Genomic DNA, 14085 nt, shown 5'->3' with positions numbered 1-14085 from the left:
GTGGCCACATTTGATTTGCATTATGTCTGTAAATGTTCCTAATGGGCGCCAAATCCTCGCTCCTAGGGTTCATATATAATCGTGGCCAAGGAGAAGAGCATAAAGATCAGTCCCCAAGCTAGAAATGATATCCACATGACAACATTAATTCCGCAAAATGAGGAAAAGGGAGTAGGGAAACAAAAACAGAAACCTAGTTAATTGGGTTCCAACTCTTTAGTTCATTGTTTCGTCTATTTACATTACAAGAAAACTGTTTATTTGTGACAAGTTATTTTCTGTGAAAATGATTATTTCTTATCAAAAGTAATATGTTTTCGTCACAAGTAGTCATTATTATTACAAATAATCCGTCACAAATACTTATTTTTCTTAGTGTTATGCTGATTAATTATTTTGTGTCTGATCTTGAACATGAGATATTGGTGGAGGATTACTAGTCGATCGCAAAATACGGTATGTGATCGATGGTGGGGCAAGTTACCAGCTTTGTTGTTTTTCCCTATGCATGGTTGCTAATGGAACTGAATCTTATTCCTCAAGAAAATTTGTGTGGATATTCATGCAAGTAAGGACCACCTCTCTCTCTATATATATATATGGTCCCCTAGACCGGAAATGCGCCTGGTTTTGTAGAATCTCAAGAAAACCACACGAACAATATGACCCTATATATGCATAAAATTAGCTGTCTCTCTACCGTACCCCAAGATCACGATCATTAGATTACAGCCCTAGGATTGACTGAAAGTTGCGTTCAAGCATAGTATTCAAAGACAAGCTTGAACTGATGGATGTGACCTATTTTTTGGAGGTTTTGGTACATGGGAACATGCTATTAATTAGTATTACAAGGATCATGCATTGCAAGAAACGGATGTCATGGCAGCAAACGGCCTCTAGCTTGTAGCTCTTGAGTTCTCTGATCTTTCTCTTGCTACAGAAAATTATATATCAATATTGCACGAATTGAGGAGGAAATAGATGTGCCTTTAACTCAAGGGTCTCAATCTTCACACTGGCATGCATGAAGACGCACGTGAAAGAGAGTTACGTCTTGGATACTTCCGCACGATTTTCATTCCCATGTGGCCCAAATGTTTATTTCTCTTTCCTACATTATATATATCTCCTCCCGGCCTCTAGCTACTTTATCTACTCAGAACTGAGTTCTGTTTTCAAGGAGTCCTTTCGTGATAACTACGATAATTAAACTTAGTCAGTGACTGATCAGCCATGCAGTGTCCCAGTCCGAATAGAGCTAGGGATCATCAGCCATATATAATATATATATATATATATATATAAATAATCTCAAAAATTAATATCACTTCATATAATTTATTAAATTTATTTTTCAATAAAAATAACTTTATATCCAACTAACGTAACAAATCAAATCGCATCAATTTATAAATTTATCTTTATATAATCCAGTATTTTTCATATATGCAACCTGGGCCATGATATTGATATCAGTCTCTGAGCTACTAAACTAATTAAGAGAAGAGATCCTATTTCGAATAAACCCATTTAAATGTGGTTTCTGCACGTACGAGCGATTTAGAGTCTTGGACCACATGCATGCAGGTGTACTTAAAAGAAACCAAAATAGATCTGTTGGCCGTAGCTATATATCTTCCCTGAAAGAATTAAAAAAATAAAAAGATCATTTCAGGATTAGTATTGGTTTAATTAGAAAGTATTAATATTTGATCAGTCTGGTAAACAGAGAACTATTTGCCACTAATTTCTAATACCTAAACGACACATACGTACATATATTAATGACGCTAGTTAACAAGAACTCTACATCTTGGGTTTAGTTAAAGATTTTTGGGTTGGTAATGCTTGGATGAGAATGCTCTTGTTGAAATGATCGGAGAAAATAGAGCTCTTGGGGTGGTGCACTCGGTTAAGGCTGGTAAAGAGGGTTCTGATGTAAATATTATAACTTGGAGGTTGTGGTTGCACAGATGCAAAGCGAGAATGGAGTCGACGTCTGAATCGGATGAGACCATCTGGTTTTCGGTGAAGTTTTGGCTTTACCATATATATGAGAATATGGCTAAGTGTAGCAGTCTTTCATCAAGTGATCAAACTATTTTGTCAGCTATAAACGTGCCCATTAAGCATGTTGTTAATCGTCCGATATGTACAATGATATGGTCCAAACTGAGTCGGGGGTGGATGAAACTAAATGTTGATGGTAGCTGTAAGGGAAACCCGGGGACTTGTGGTGGTGGTGGAGTGATTAGAGATCATTTAAGGAATGTTAGAGCCGCATTTTTGGATTATTTTGGGTCTAGTACTAATAATACTACTGAACTAATAGCCTTGTCCAGGGGTGTTAAGGTTTATAAAGAGCATGGTTTTTATCAGATGGAAATTGAATGTGATTCTGCTATATTAGTGCACTGGTTGACCACAAGCGCATGTAACGTGCATGTGGTATTTGAGGGACTATTGGGAGCAATTACTAGAAAGTCTCGACGGAATGAGGTTCACAGTTTCTCATATTTTTCGTGAAGGCAACCAAGTTGCTGATTCACTTGCTCGGGATGGTGAGGCTGGTACCAAGAAAGTATATGGAGAAGGTGACAGATTATCGCAGGCTATAAGAGGAATGGTTAGACTTGAGAAAATAGGCCTCCCTTCTTTACGGCTTTAAATTCTGTGTTTTGTTTGAGGGTCGTGGTTTTCGTTTTTTTCGCCTGGTGTGGTTTGTTTGAGGGTCTTTATTTTTTTTAGTCTGGTTTTTTAGATACATGGGATGCTTTTTATTGCTCTATATGTAAATTTCATGTGTCATGTCTATTATCACTATTATCACGGTATTCTTATGCTACAAGTGATGATTTTTAATAAAATTGAGAGAGAGCCACTCTTAAACATATGACTCCGTCTCTTCTAAAAAAAAAGCTCTACATTCTAATTAATTAGCATGCATGCATGCTATTTTGTCAGCTAATTCTAATGACGCTTATAGTTTGTTTTTTTGCCTTTTTTTTTTTTTTGTGGCATTATAGAATGACATGATCTACAGTCACGGGTTTGATAATAATATTGTTGGTCTTATATACAGCTCGATCGTTAGTCATTATCCTGATGATGATGAAGCATCTCGGTATTAATTAAAGAAGTTGGACATATATAGGGGATACGTTCAGCAAAGATGTCAAACTCCAATTACTTGTTTTGGATTATGCTTTCAAATTGAAGGGAACTAAAAAAAAAAAAAAGATCAAAGAGAGCTTGAAATTCTGAAATTATTATTATATGTACCCGGAAAAGTACTACATCATCATGATGTCAATCCTTCAATGCAACTAGTTAATAATTAATTGAGCTAAGTACATGAACTCCTCAAAAGAAAGGGTAAGATTGTACTTCTCTTTTGAAGGAAAATATTGTACTTGAAACGACTACTACATCTTTTTTTTTTTTTAATTTTTTTTATTTGCTAAGCAAAAGAAATGCTCCATTATTGAATTGGCTGAGCTGAAAGGCCATTTTCTTCTATGGACGATAATTTAATGCACAAGAAAAGACCCCACCAACCTTCTATTTCATATGTCCAACTCCCCCAACTTGTTTTGTCATTCCCCCCAAATCTCTCGCCCATCCTACCATTAATGCCACAAACACAACTCACATCTCACGGCTCCATAAAGCCCATTTGAACCCACATTCCTCACCAAGCATCTAAGAAAAACCAGAGATCGATGGGAAAGAAAATGAAGCTCCCCTTTCTTTACAAAAACACTCATGAGACAAGATCGACATGGCCTTGGCCTTCTTGTAACCAACCTAGAACCCTTTCTTTCCGAACCAGCAATGTCGACGTTTACAATACCATGAACTCAATCTACCTAGATACCCGCATTGATGTGTTAGAGACAACTGAGTCATCCGAGTCCGCGAGCTTCACAACGATCGGGGAAGACGGCGCCGGAATAGACCCGATAGAGACAATGATTCGAGGGCTGCGGTCGGAGAGGCTGTTTTTCAAGCCCGGAGAGACGAGTTCGATCTTGGAAGAGGCAAACAAAGGGTTGTTTCCATTCAAGGACAGCGTGATAGTGTCAATGGAGTCCCAGCACCCTTACGTGGATTTTCGGAAGTCCATGGAAGAGATGGTGGAGGCTCAGGGGGTGAAAGAATGGGAAGGTTTTGAAGAGCTCTTGTGCTGGTATTTGAGGGCAAATGGGAAGAACAATCATGGGTACATTGTTGGAGCTTTTGTTGATTTGTTGGTTGGTCTTGCATTTGCTTCGTCTTCGTCTTGTTCTTGTTCTCATTCTCCTCCTTCTCCTTTTTCTTCTTTATCTTCCTCTTCCACTCGGTGCATATCCTCAACAGAAGCTGAGGAATATAGTGATACTGCTCCTTGTTTATCTTCATCATTAGAAGGTCAGAAGGGGATAATAAAAAGGTGGTAGTTCATCTTTAACCATCTAATCTAATGGAAAAATATGCATACCAGTACGTTTGACAAATGATAGTGAAACGTTCTTCTGATACAGTGAAAACTCTCTCTCTCTCTCTCTCTCTCATTCACAAAGTATACACGTGTGGAGAGAATGATATTACAGGCCAGCCGTGTGTGAAGGTAACAGTACTCGTCCTTCTATTGCGCAGGAGAGAGAGCTCATGAGACACAAATCCCTACTAAATTTTCTAAGCCTGGCTATGCTAGCTATTTTCTGATAATCTTATTTTATTTTTAACGTATATATAATTAGGAGCTTTCTTAAATGCCATTCTTCCTGCAATAAGTTATAAGAATAATAAGAAACTATAATGGGTTCACGTAATCACGTCGACATTTTGATAAATAGTTGCTTAATTGGGTTATTGAATATTCAAAAAGTATCATCTGCAGACCATTGATTTCAGGGACAAACATTAACCATTGGATATGTTCCAGAAGTGATCAGTTCCTGATCAACCTCGATTGAGAAATTATAAATGAACACAATCATGCAGGACCGTTCATTTTAAACTAGATCATAGTCATTGTCATAAGATAGGTACAATTCCAGCGCATAATTTGGCGTGGTGCAACACTCTGCATATATCCTCACCCAGCTGCAACGTTATCGTGGCTGCGCCAGAAAAAGAAAAAGAAAAAATATTTACCTTTGGAAAAATTCTAAACGCAAGCGACTTTGCGCAGCCATTGTGCATCCGTCAGGCATGACCCATAAAGTGAAAACTCATTTATTCTTTCTGCCCTTGGCAGCAGCATCTGAAGCCTTGACTTCTTCGCCCCACGAATTTTCAAGTTCATTCCAGATGAGCCTATACTTGAGTTCATATTTCTTTTTCATTCTCAAGGTAATCATAAATCAATCCAAAATCAGTTGATTTTTCACCTCCAAAACAAAGATCGAGTTTGAGTCTCTTCTTTCTACTATTTGTGACTCTCTTTTTAGACAATATTTGAAGATCTGTTGGTTTAAATTTCTCCAATTTCGTAATTTCTTTTCCAGAAGCGTGCTTTTTTTTTTTAATAGATTGGAATCACTTGCCTTAGAAGTTTCTGGGAACAGGTGCAAGTCTAAATAATCAAAGGCAGCTTATCGATCCTCATCTTTTTTTTTTCCCACTAAAAGACTTAGCTCGCCTGGATAGAGTCAATGACTCAAGTCGCCATTAATTCTTAAAGATTTTCTATGAGATGCAAGTTGAGAATAGGGAAGATGACAATAGGTTAGAAACTAATCTTAACGAACTGCTGTTGTAACCCTTGGCTTCTATGTTGGGGATTGAAAAAAACAGAGAGCAATTTTGATATTTTAACTTGGATTTTTTCTGCGAACAGCTCTGAGTTTTGCCGTGTATATCTTCTTCTTTTCCAGTTTTGTATTTTTTTTTTGTTTTTTTTAATATAATAAGAGCCACGTCAGTCATTGGTACTTAATTGGTACCCAAAACTGCTTGTGCGTAGAAGAACTGGACTAGCTTCAATATTCAATATTGAACATGCATGCAATATTGTAAATCCATTGTTTTGACTGTCAAATAACTACAAGTTGTCATATAATTATCTGGAACACAAAGAACTGCCATTCAGCTTTCTGGTGGCAGTAGATATTTTTTCTAGCTAGATTTTTTTGGGTAACTTAAATTTTATCGAGGAAGTTCAGGAACAAAGCATATAATATATAGTGGATCGTGGTCATGCGCGCATGTGAAGGCGTTGTTCAAAAGGTAAAAATATATATATGATCGTTCGATCCTCCAGATCATGACTGCCAAATAAAAGATATAATATCTTACGGAATGTATATTAATATATCATATTAATCACACCTTTGTTTTTATGATATTTTTTAATTAACCTGAAACAACTGATCTATCCGTGTAATGATCAAGCATGCATGCACGTACATGATCACACATGCACACGTCTATTCCGAATCCACTCACTCAGAAGCAAGAATTATTGAAGTGTCCTGCTGGTGTATATGATCAGATTCATGTTGCACGGAAATGAAATACGGGGCAGATTTTTTACAGTACTAGTACTACTGTTCAATTGTTCATACACTATTCGAACCCGGCCTTGGGCCGCACCCATTGATGAACATGAATCCCCGTGCGTGAACAGTCTTCTAAAAAGAATAAGAGCATTAGCATTGGATTCATCATTTTTATCTTTAAAATTTGATGAAAAGTACATATTTTTCATTAATCCAAAACCTCTCTATCCATAACCCCACATTGGATTAACCATTAGATTCATCAAAATAATAATATAATATTATTTCGTTAATAATAATATTTTTAATTTATTTTTTTCATATTTGACAATTATACTAACTATATGTTAATTAATAATTTAATTTAATATTTAAATTATTATTTCCTAACTTAAATATATTGTGGCTCAAAATTGAGAAACAATAATTTAAATAAATAAAATAATTGTTATAGAGTGTGAATAGTGAGTCTTCAAATTTGAAGATGAATGTACTGTAGCTAAAAACTTGACATTTGAGCATATGGTGAATCCAATACCAGGATTTTAAAACCAAAATCATCAAATTTTAAAGATTGGACTCATTTGATGAGTCCAATGCTAGTGCTCAGTGGGGCTATTACGTCGTCCCACTCTTACTGTTGATGTACTGTTTAATATATTTTTTTTATATATATATTTTAATATTTTTAAAAAATAAAAAATATATATCAATATATTTAAAATTATTTTCTTAATCATTAAATAATAAAAAAAATTTTTGACCAAGGATTAACTTGAGCGGTCAAATAAAAGAGGCAAGATAGTTTTTCACAAAAAAAAAATACTAGAAAAACGGACAGATTTACAGGCCGAAAAAGGTCTCCTCATGACATTCTCGATCGTTACTAGTCATTACATGACTGTGCAATGTAGTACTATTCGACGTAATAAACAGTCATGTATATATATAGTAAACAGTAACAAAAATATATATGCGTGAGTACTGTCCATGCATATAGAGCCCCACTCTTTCGAAAAGTAATTGTCTGTAATCAAGGTCCAGCTTGTTGATCCGTTGGTCCTGACTGGCTTGATCGATATATATAAAAGGGTATCGTGCAACTTTAAGAAGTCAACCAAAAGGTCAATACGGCCCAGAAAAATAAAAACAAAACTGGGTTAGTTGCTAGCTAGCTAGCTAGCTAAGCTCCATATTATGAAAAAACAATCCACGGTTGCGTCAGACTGCAGTCTGCATGCACTAATTGCCATATAACATATGATAAAAGAACAAAGTAATTGTCAAAGCTAGCTCCACCTTCGAGACTTTGCTTCGGCTTAACCTAGATGCTGGCCTCTTCAATCTCCGAAACCAGATTCTTGTCATAGCGGCGATCGAAGCTTCTAAACCTTGTGCCATATGCACTTTAGTTTTTTAATCAAACCCTACCTTAATTACTGTAAATGATGCAGAGATATCTGCTTAATGATTCATTTTTTAGTGCGAGTTTAAATACATTTCAACTCCATTTTTGGCCTCCAAAAGTAACTGTAGAATTAGAAATGCATTTTACTTATCCCTTGGGCCGGAGGGATGTTAAGTGGAAGTCAATACAAACAACGGTCACGATATTTGAGGATATATAATAATTATCAGTAGTGTTCTGCGATCCATCGTTTTCAGCTCACTTCGTTTATGTACAATGGAATGAGCTACATTTGATCTTTTCTTTTTTGTTTTCCGGACAAACAAACAAACACTCTGCAGGCTTTAACTTGTCAAAATTAAAGTTTGTACGAAATCGATGCCAGAAAATATTTCCTTATCCCAAAATAATAATATATAGTAGTGATAAGATCGAGTACATATTGTGTTGGTGACATTTAATGTTAGCGTGGTAATTAGTGAGATAATAACCCAACAATGAGATGCGCATCTTCCTAGAAATTAATATAGATTTCCCCAAGAAAATGAAAATGACCAAACAGTATAAAAGTTGGTGTCTTAGCTTTTTTTGTGGCCCTGCATGCATGCACTAAATGTCCTTTGCATAGGTCAATACGCCCATTCCACGATTCCCTCTTGTTTTTGGGACCAATGGGCACTCCCTCAATTAATAGCCTTGTCTCCCCGTAAAAAGAGTTACATTGATCAAGAACAAGATAATATATATATATATATATATATATAGTAATGTTACGTGTAATTGTAGAATATATAAATATTGTGTAGTTATTTTGAAAAAGAATATAATTTATTATTAAAAGTTAATTTTTTTTTATATAAATCTCGTATATATTTATTCTTTTTAAAATAATTATACTATACTAGTAACTATCATTTCTTATAAATATATATATATATATATATATGTATATAGTTGAAAGAGAAACATTTACCATAATTTTTGGCGGGACGATGAATCAGACCGGAGATTGTAGTCCATGAAGTTCAAAAGGCCCATGAGAATGTAGCCCATGCTTCCAACTCTGAGCGCTGAACAAAAAAGAGAGGCCCATTTGCTCACAGTTGCTTCGGCGTACGTTGACCTTTTTACTAAACGCTTTTAGAAATGAATATTCAAGATTCTGTCAAGCAAACTCTCTTCAAGAGAACATGAATACAAGTGCAGAGCAGGATGTTCTTTGTTTAGCAGTGAGCCAGATGAAGACGAACACAATTTTGCTGGGTCCTTGCGTTGCAAAGATTATTGGGTAATTGGAACCCAGCCTTCCTTAAAGTAGCTAATTAACACCTATTAATGTCACAAAAAAGCAAATATCTTTGAGGTCATGGGGGATACTGAAGATCAGCGAGGAGGCATCCTATTGAGGGACGGTGTTTCTTGCTCTCTTTGTGGAGAGATAATGACTTGTCTGATTTGCTTTGCATTTTGCTTCCCTCCAGCTTCTAATGCCATGTGTTTGTTGCTGCCTCTTTAATCTTTTCCTTTTAAGTCTTACATCTGCTACTTCAAATCAAAATGTTATGCTTTCTCTAGAAAGAGAACCCCGGGTTCTCATGTCTGAACATTTCCATCCACTAAATTTGACTACTTTCAAATTTTGGCATTTGACACTATCGTTTTCTGATCCTTTTCAAACCAGAAAGTACTCTCCAAAGTGATACAACATTATAATCAGAACTTGTAAAACTGAAAGCTGCCAGCAAACAAACACTGCTAGTAGTACTGGTGACCATTGTCTTCTAAAAGATAAATCCTACTTTCTTATTTCTCTGATTTCCTCTTTTGTTTGCCTTTTTTTTCTTTAGAAACTAATGAGTTTGGCCCCAAAGGAAGCTGGAATTACTAGGACGTTCTAATCAATGACATCTATTTCATGAGGTTTGGCACCCAATTGATTATATTCTACTTGACTCTGACTTTGTTGTTCCTTCTTATAATTCCTTTGCTCTTCTTTCTGCTTAGCCTGAGTACCAACTTATAAGCTTTCATCTAAGACAACAAGATCATGTTAGTTATCTATTTGGCTGGCCTACACAACACGAAAGGTGTCCCCCACTATGAGAGAAAAGGCAACAAGGGATTAGATAAGATATCGGTGATCATTGTGTTTTACTTCTGAAACTGAGATGTCGATTTGATACATTGACAACAGTACTATTGGCAGCTGATATCGTCAAGCTGTTTGCAAGTAAAATGATTACCAAGGGCATCTCTGCACCTGCTACTCTGCAAAGTTAGAAGCATTAATTTCTTTTTCAATTTTTCTTTTAAAGTTTGAAGCATTAATTTGCTGGTAGAAGTTGGAAGCATGAAAAACAAATTTTGCATCTCAATGCAAGGATTTATGGAGGTCAAGTTGGTCGACGTACTTGCTGCCTCAATTGCATTGTGCCACAATCTTTATCACATCAGAATTGTGGTTGCGTATTGCTTTAAATAAAAGGGACCCTCTGTTTCCACAAGCATGGAGTTTCCCAGTTCTATATATGACTAACGTCCTTGGAGACCACATGATTCAGAATTATTAGGAATCAGACAACTTTCCTGGGGAAAAAAAAACAAGAGAAAAAGACAACTACATTTATGAAATAGTTAATAAGGGAGGGAGAGAGAGAGAGAGAGAGAGAGATTTACAAATGAATTATGATGGTCAGTCAAAGGCAGTCTCCAATTGGGTTTACTTATTCAATTTCTACGTTAGCTGGCCAGCTTTAATCACAACCGATCAATGACCATTCATTGTTTTGATTCTATCCATGTAAATGAAGTAAACTTTGTACGTGTTATTTGAAATATCTCGAGTTCTGATCTTTAAGTTCTCAATGCACTACAAATATGTAGAAACTCGCAAACACAAAACAATGCAACGTTAGATACAGTCCTCAAATGGAGATTGTAATGTAAGTCTAGGCTATTTTAACTTTAAAATTTTTAAAAATTATAAAATTATCTCTCCTAAAATGATGTTTTCTCTCATTTAATAATGGACTTGCACATACAGTCTCCACTTGAGAACTGTAAATAAAATTTCTCTAAAACAATATATATAGCATCTAAAAAGCACCTTAACCATGTATATATATATATAACCATAACCATATATATATATATATATATATACATGAATTATTTCAAGTGGCCCATGTAGAATTGCATCGGTTCTTAGCAAACAACATCGTAAAATTTGGATGACTTGTTAGCCCGAACTCGTGATCGTGACCATGAAAATGACATTACTTTAATTCAGTTCTCGAAAAGTGATTTCTCCAGAAAGAGAGACGTTAAAATCCATGTACTGGTGGAATACAGCTGCAACTTCCAAGTAACAATGAAAGGCTTCAGGGGAAAAAATATCAACGAAAGGAGCACTTAAGGGGTTTTAATGCTGTCAAGTCTTGGAAAATGGACAAGCAGACACAAAAATTTCTGTTCTCTCAAGGGGAAAAGGAGAGAACAAAAAAGGCATTAAATTAAAACAACTGTCCCACACCACTCACACCAATGTTATTATTACAGTACTTCAAATCCCAATGTCTATCTTCTCGAACCACCTCTTGAATCCAAAGCTGGTGAAGATTTTGACCAACCCCATTTCAATGACCAGATTGAATTAGGCTCCAGTACAGTGCATGCTTAGTCCAACGTATGATCCAAAATAATAATACTATTGCAATGTGGCATTAAGAGCACCAACAAAATAAGATCTACAAACAGATTACCCATATCAGAAGATCATACGCGTAACATAAACGCCCACAAAAGACACGAAGATTAAAAAATAAATTTAAAAAAAAAAGTGCTACAATATCTGCCATTAATTATAATTTGTTTCCCACTTCCCATCCTGGTTTTTGTCAGCACACGATACATCCACATTACAAGCTTGGATCATTCGTGGGACTGAAGTTGACCCAGAGCCACAAGCACGAGCCATTATTAACGCACTTGCATCATCTAGAACTCATGCGATTTGTACCCAAAATATTGCGGCTTAGGAGAGCTAGACGTCACAGAAAACACCCCGTTCCATATATCAGTGAAAGCTTGAACAATGAGTCCATGGTTGTACGGAGAATTAAGCTGCAGAAAACAATTTAGAAGCTCCCGGAGATCGTCCTTGCAGTATATTTCATTCTCCAGTATCATCTGGAGCATTGAGTGCCGAAAATCCATGTACGGGTTGTCGGAATCTTTCTCCACCGCAACACTCTCACCGTCTATCCTGCCAAAGCCTCTGACACTTCGCGAGCTCTTCATCTCGGTCTCGGTATCTGAATGTTGCGAATAGTCTATGTAGGGAGAGAATGTACTGTTGGTGGTGGTGGTGGTGGTGGTGGTGGTACTGGTGTTCTCTTTTTCCCTTGAGCTTGAAGAAGAAGTTGAATAGTGATTGTGTCTTTGGTATGTGGGCTTTTTGGGTCTTTTTTTTGGATGGAATATGTGGAACAGCTTTAGTTTTCTGCAGCTGCAGGTTATGTCGACTGAAACTTTGTTCAGGAGGAGCTTTCTTCTGGTAGTGGGCATTGCTCAGAGAAAGAGAGAGCTGAGAAGCCTTCTACAAAGGGTGTTCGAAGAGGCGAGTGTGAGGGGATGAGGCATTTGATGGATTATAAATCCTGCATGTGAGGGAGCTCATGGGGTGCCCTACATGATACTATGACTAGTCTGTTAGTTTTAGTTAAACGACAACTCAATCATAACCGCACATTTTTGTGAGAAACGGAAATAAAAGAGATTGTACTTATATCTTAGATTGGCTGTCACATACTAGCGTTGGATTCAGAGTCACACGAGTGTCTATCTTAATTAAATAGAGACATAGTTATAGAACGATAAAAGTACGTCATATGCATGTGATGAGTTAGAGAGTAAAAGAATCTGTACAGTTTATCAAATTAGGATACTGCAAGAGTACAGTTATTAGAATGATTTAGGGATTGAAAAAGGATAAATATTATGCCCGTTTTCCCAAACGTTCAGAACTTCAGATATTTTTTTAATGGACCAAGCATGCAGCATGTATGAACAAAACTAGCTAGCTAGATTACAAAATTACTCTCTGCATGTCCTCTAAAAAGTCCATTGTATAGAGACAAATCTGACTTGCCTCTTCAATAATTTAGTATTTTTTTTTAACATGTTAAACCGCCACTTATTTTAAAATTTTAAATTAATATAAAAATATTAATTTAATTATTCGTATTATGTTTTAATATTTCATCACCACAATGAGTAAATTCAACACGTAAAATATTTAATTAAATGAAGTAGAGTATACAATCATAATTCCATCTCAAGGTCTCTACTCTCATAAGTACCATGTAAAATCATCACTTATCTCAAAACTTAAACTAATAAAAAGAAATAAATTTAATTATCTGTATTATATTCTTAACACGATAAATAGGGTTTAGCTTTTAATTAAGCAGTCATCAAAAGTCTGCACAAGACTTAGTAATAGAAAATATAATATAATAGAAAAGAAAATGGTGAAAATCAGAGAATAGGGAGGGAGATTTGAGGGTAGTTACTATTATAATTTGTTATTGATCAATAAAACAAAGATGAGATATATAATAAATATAAAATCAAATAACTTCAATTTGATAATTATGACAAAATTCTTGTTTGGTTACACAGATGAGATGGGATAAAAGTTATAAAAGTTGAATAAAATATTATTAAAATATAATTTTTTAATATAATTTTTATTTTAAAATTTGAAAAAATTGAATTATTTATTATATTTTATGTGAGAATTTAGAAAAATTATAATGATTATATGAGATAAGATGAAATAGTTTGAAATGTGGTTTGGATATTAAGGTCTGGTTTAGATAATGAAAGCCCACACCTCTTTTATTTCATCTTATCTCATCTCAATATCCAAACATTATAAATACAAACACTTTTCAATGTCAAATATTCAACTTTTTTATCTAATCATTACAATTTTCTCAAATTTTCAAATAAAACATAAAAAATAATATTTTAACAATATTTTTATTCAACTTTTTTCTCTCTAATTTCTCAAAATTCCATAAAATATTTTAACTCAAACAAATTCTAACTCATCTCATCTCAACTCAAATATCTCACTACTATTCACAAATCATCTCAACTCATCTCATTTCAATTCATTATCCA

At 35.2% G+C, this 14085-nt stretch overlaps 2 protein-coding genes across 2 annotated transcripts; one reads left to right on the top strand and one right to left on the bottom strand.

Moving 5' to 3' along the window:
- Window positions 1-3595: 3595 nt before the first annotated feature.
- LOC109013602 (transcription repressor OFP13-like) lies at window positions 3596-4519 on the top strand. Its single transcript, XM_018995746.2, has one exon. The coding sequence runs from the start codon at window positions 3726-3728 to the stop codon at window positions 4440-4442; it is 717 nt and encodes a 238-aa protein (XP_018851291.2). The 5' UTR covers window positions 3596-3725; the 3' UTR covers window positions 4443-4519.
- Window positions 4520-11584: 7065 nt separating this feature from the next.
- On the bottom strand, window positions 11585-12516 carry LOC109013547 (transcription repressor OFP6-like). The gene has a single exon (XM_018995686.2). The coding sequence runs from the start codon at window positions 12460-12462 to the stop codon at window positions 11893-11895; it is 570 nt and encodes a 189-aa protein (XP_018851231.2). The 5' UTR covers window positions 12463-12516; the 3' UTR covers window positions 11585-11892.
- Window positions 12517-14085: the final 1569 nt, after the last annotated feature.

This window comes from Juglans regia, chromosome 4 (assembly GCF_001411555.2).
Source record: "Juglans regia cultivar Chandler chromosome 4, Walnut 2.0, whole genome shotgun sequence".
NCBI classification, from domain to species: Eukaryota; Viridiplantae; Streptophyta; class Magnoliopsida; order Fagales; family Juglandaceae; genus Juglans; species Juglans regia.
This window is presented reverse-complemented; position numbering and strand designations above follow the sequence as displayed.

Excerpts from the sequence above, each read along its gene's own strand:
- LOC109013602 (XM_018995746.2), top strand. The coding sequence starts at position 3,726 with ATGGGAAAGAAAATGAAGCTCCCCTTTCTTTACAAAAACACTCATGAG.
- LOC109013547 (XM_018995686.2), bottom strand. The coding sequence starts at position 12,462 with ATGCCCACTACCAGAAGAAAGCTCCTCCTGAACAAAGTTTCAGTCGAC.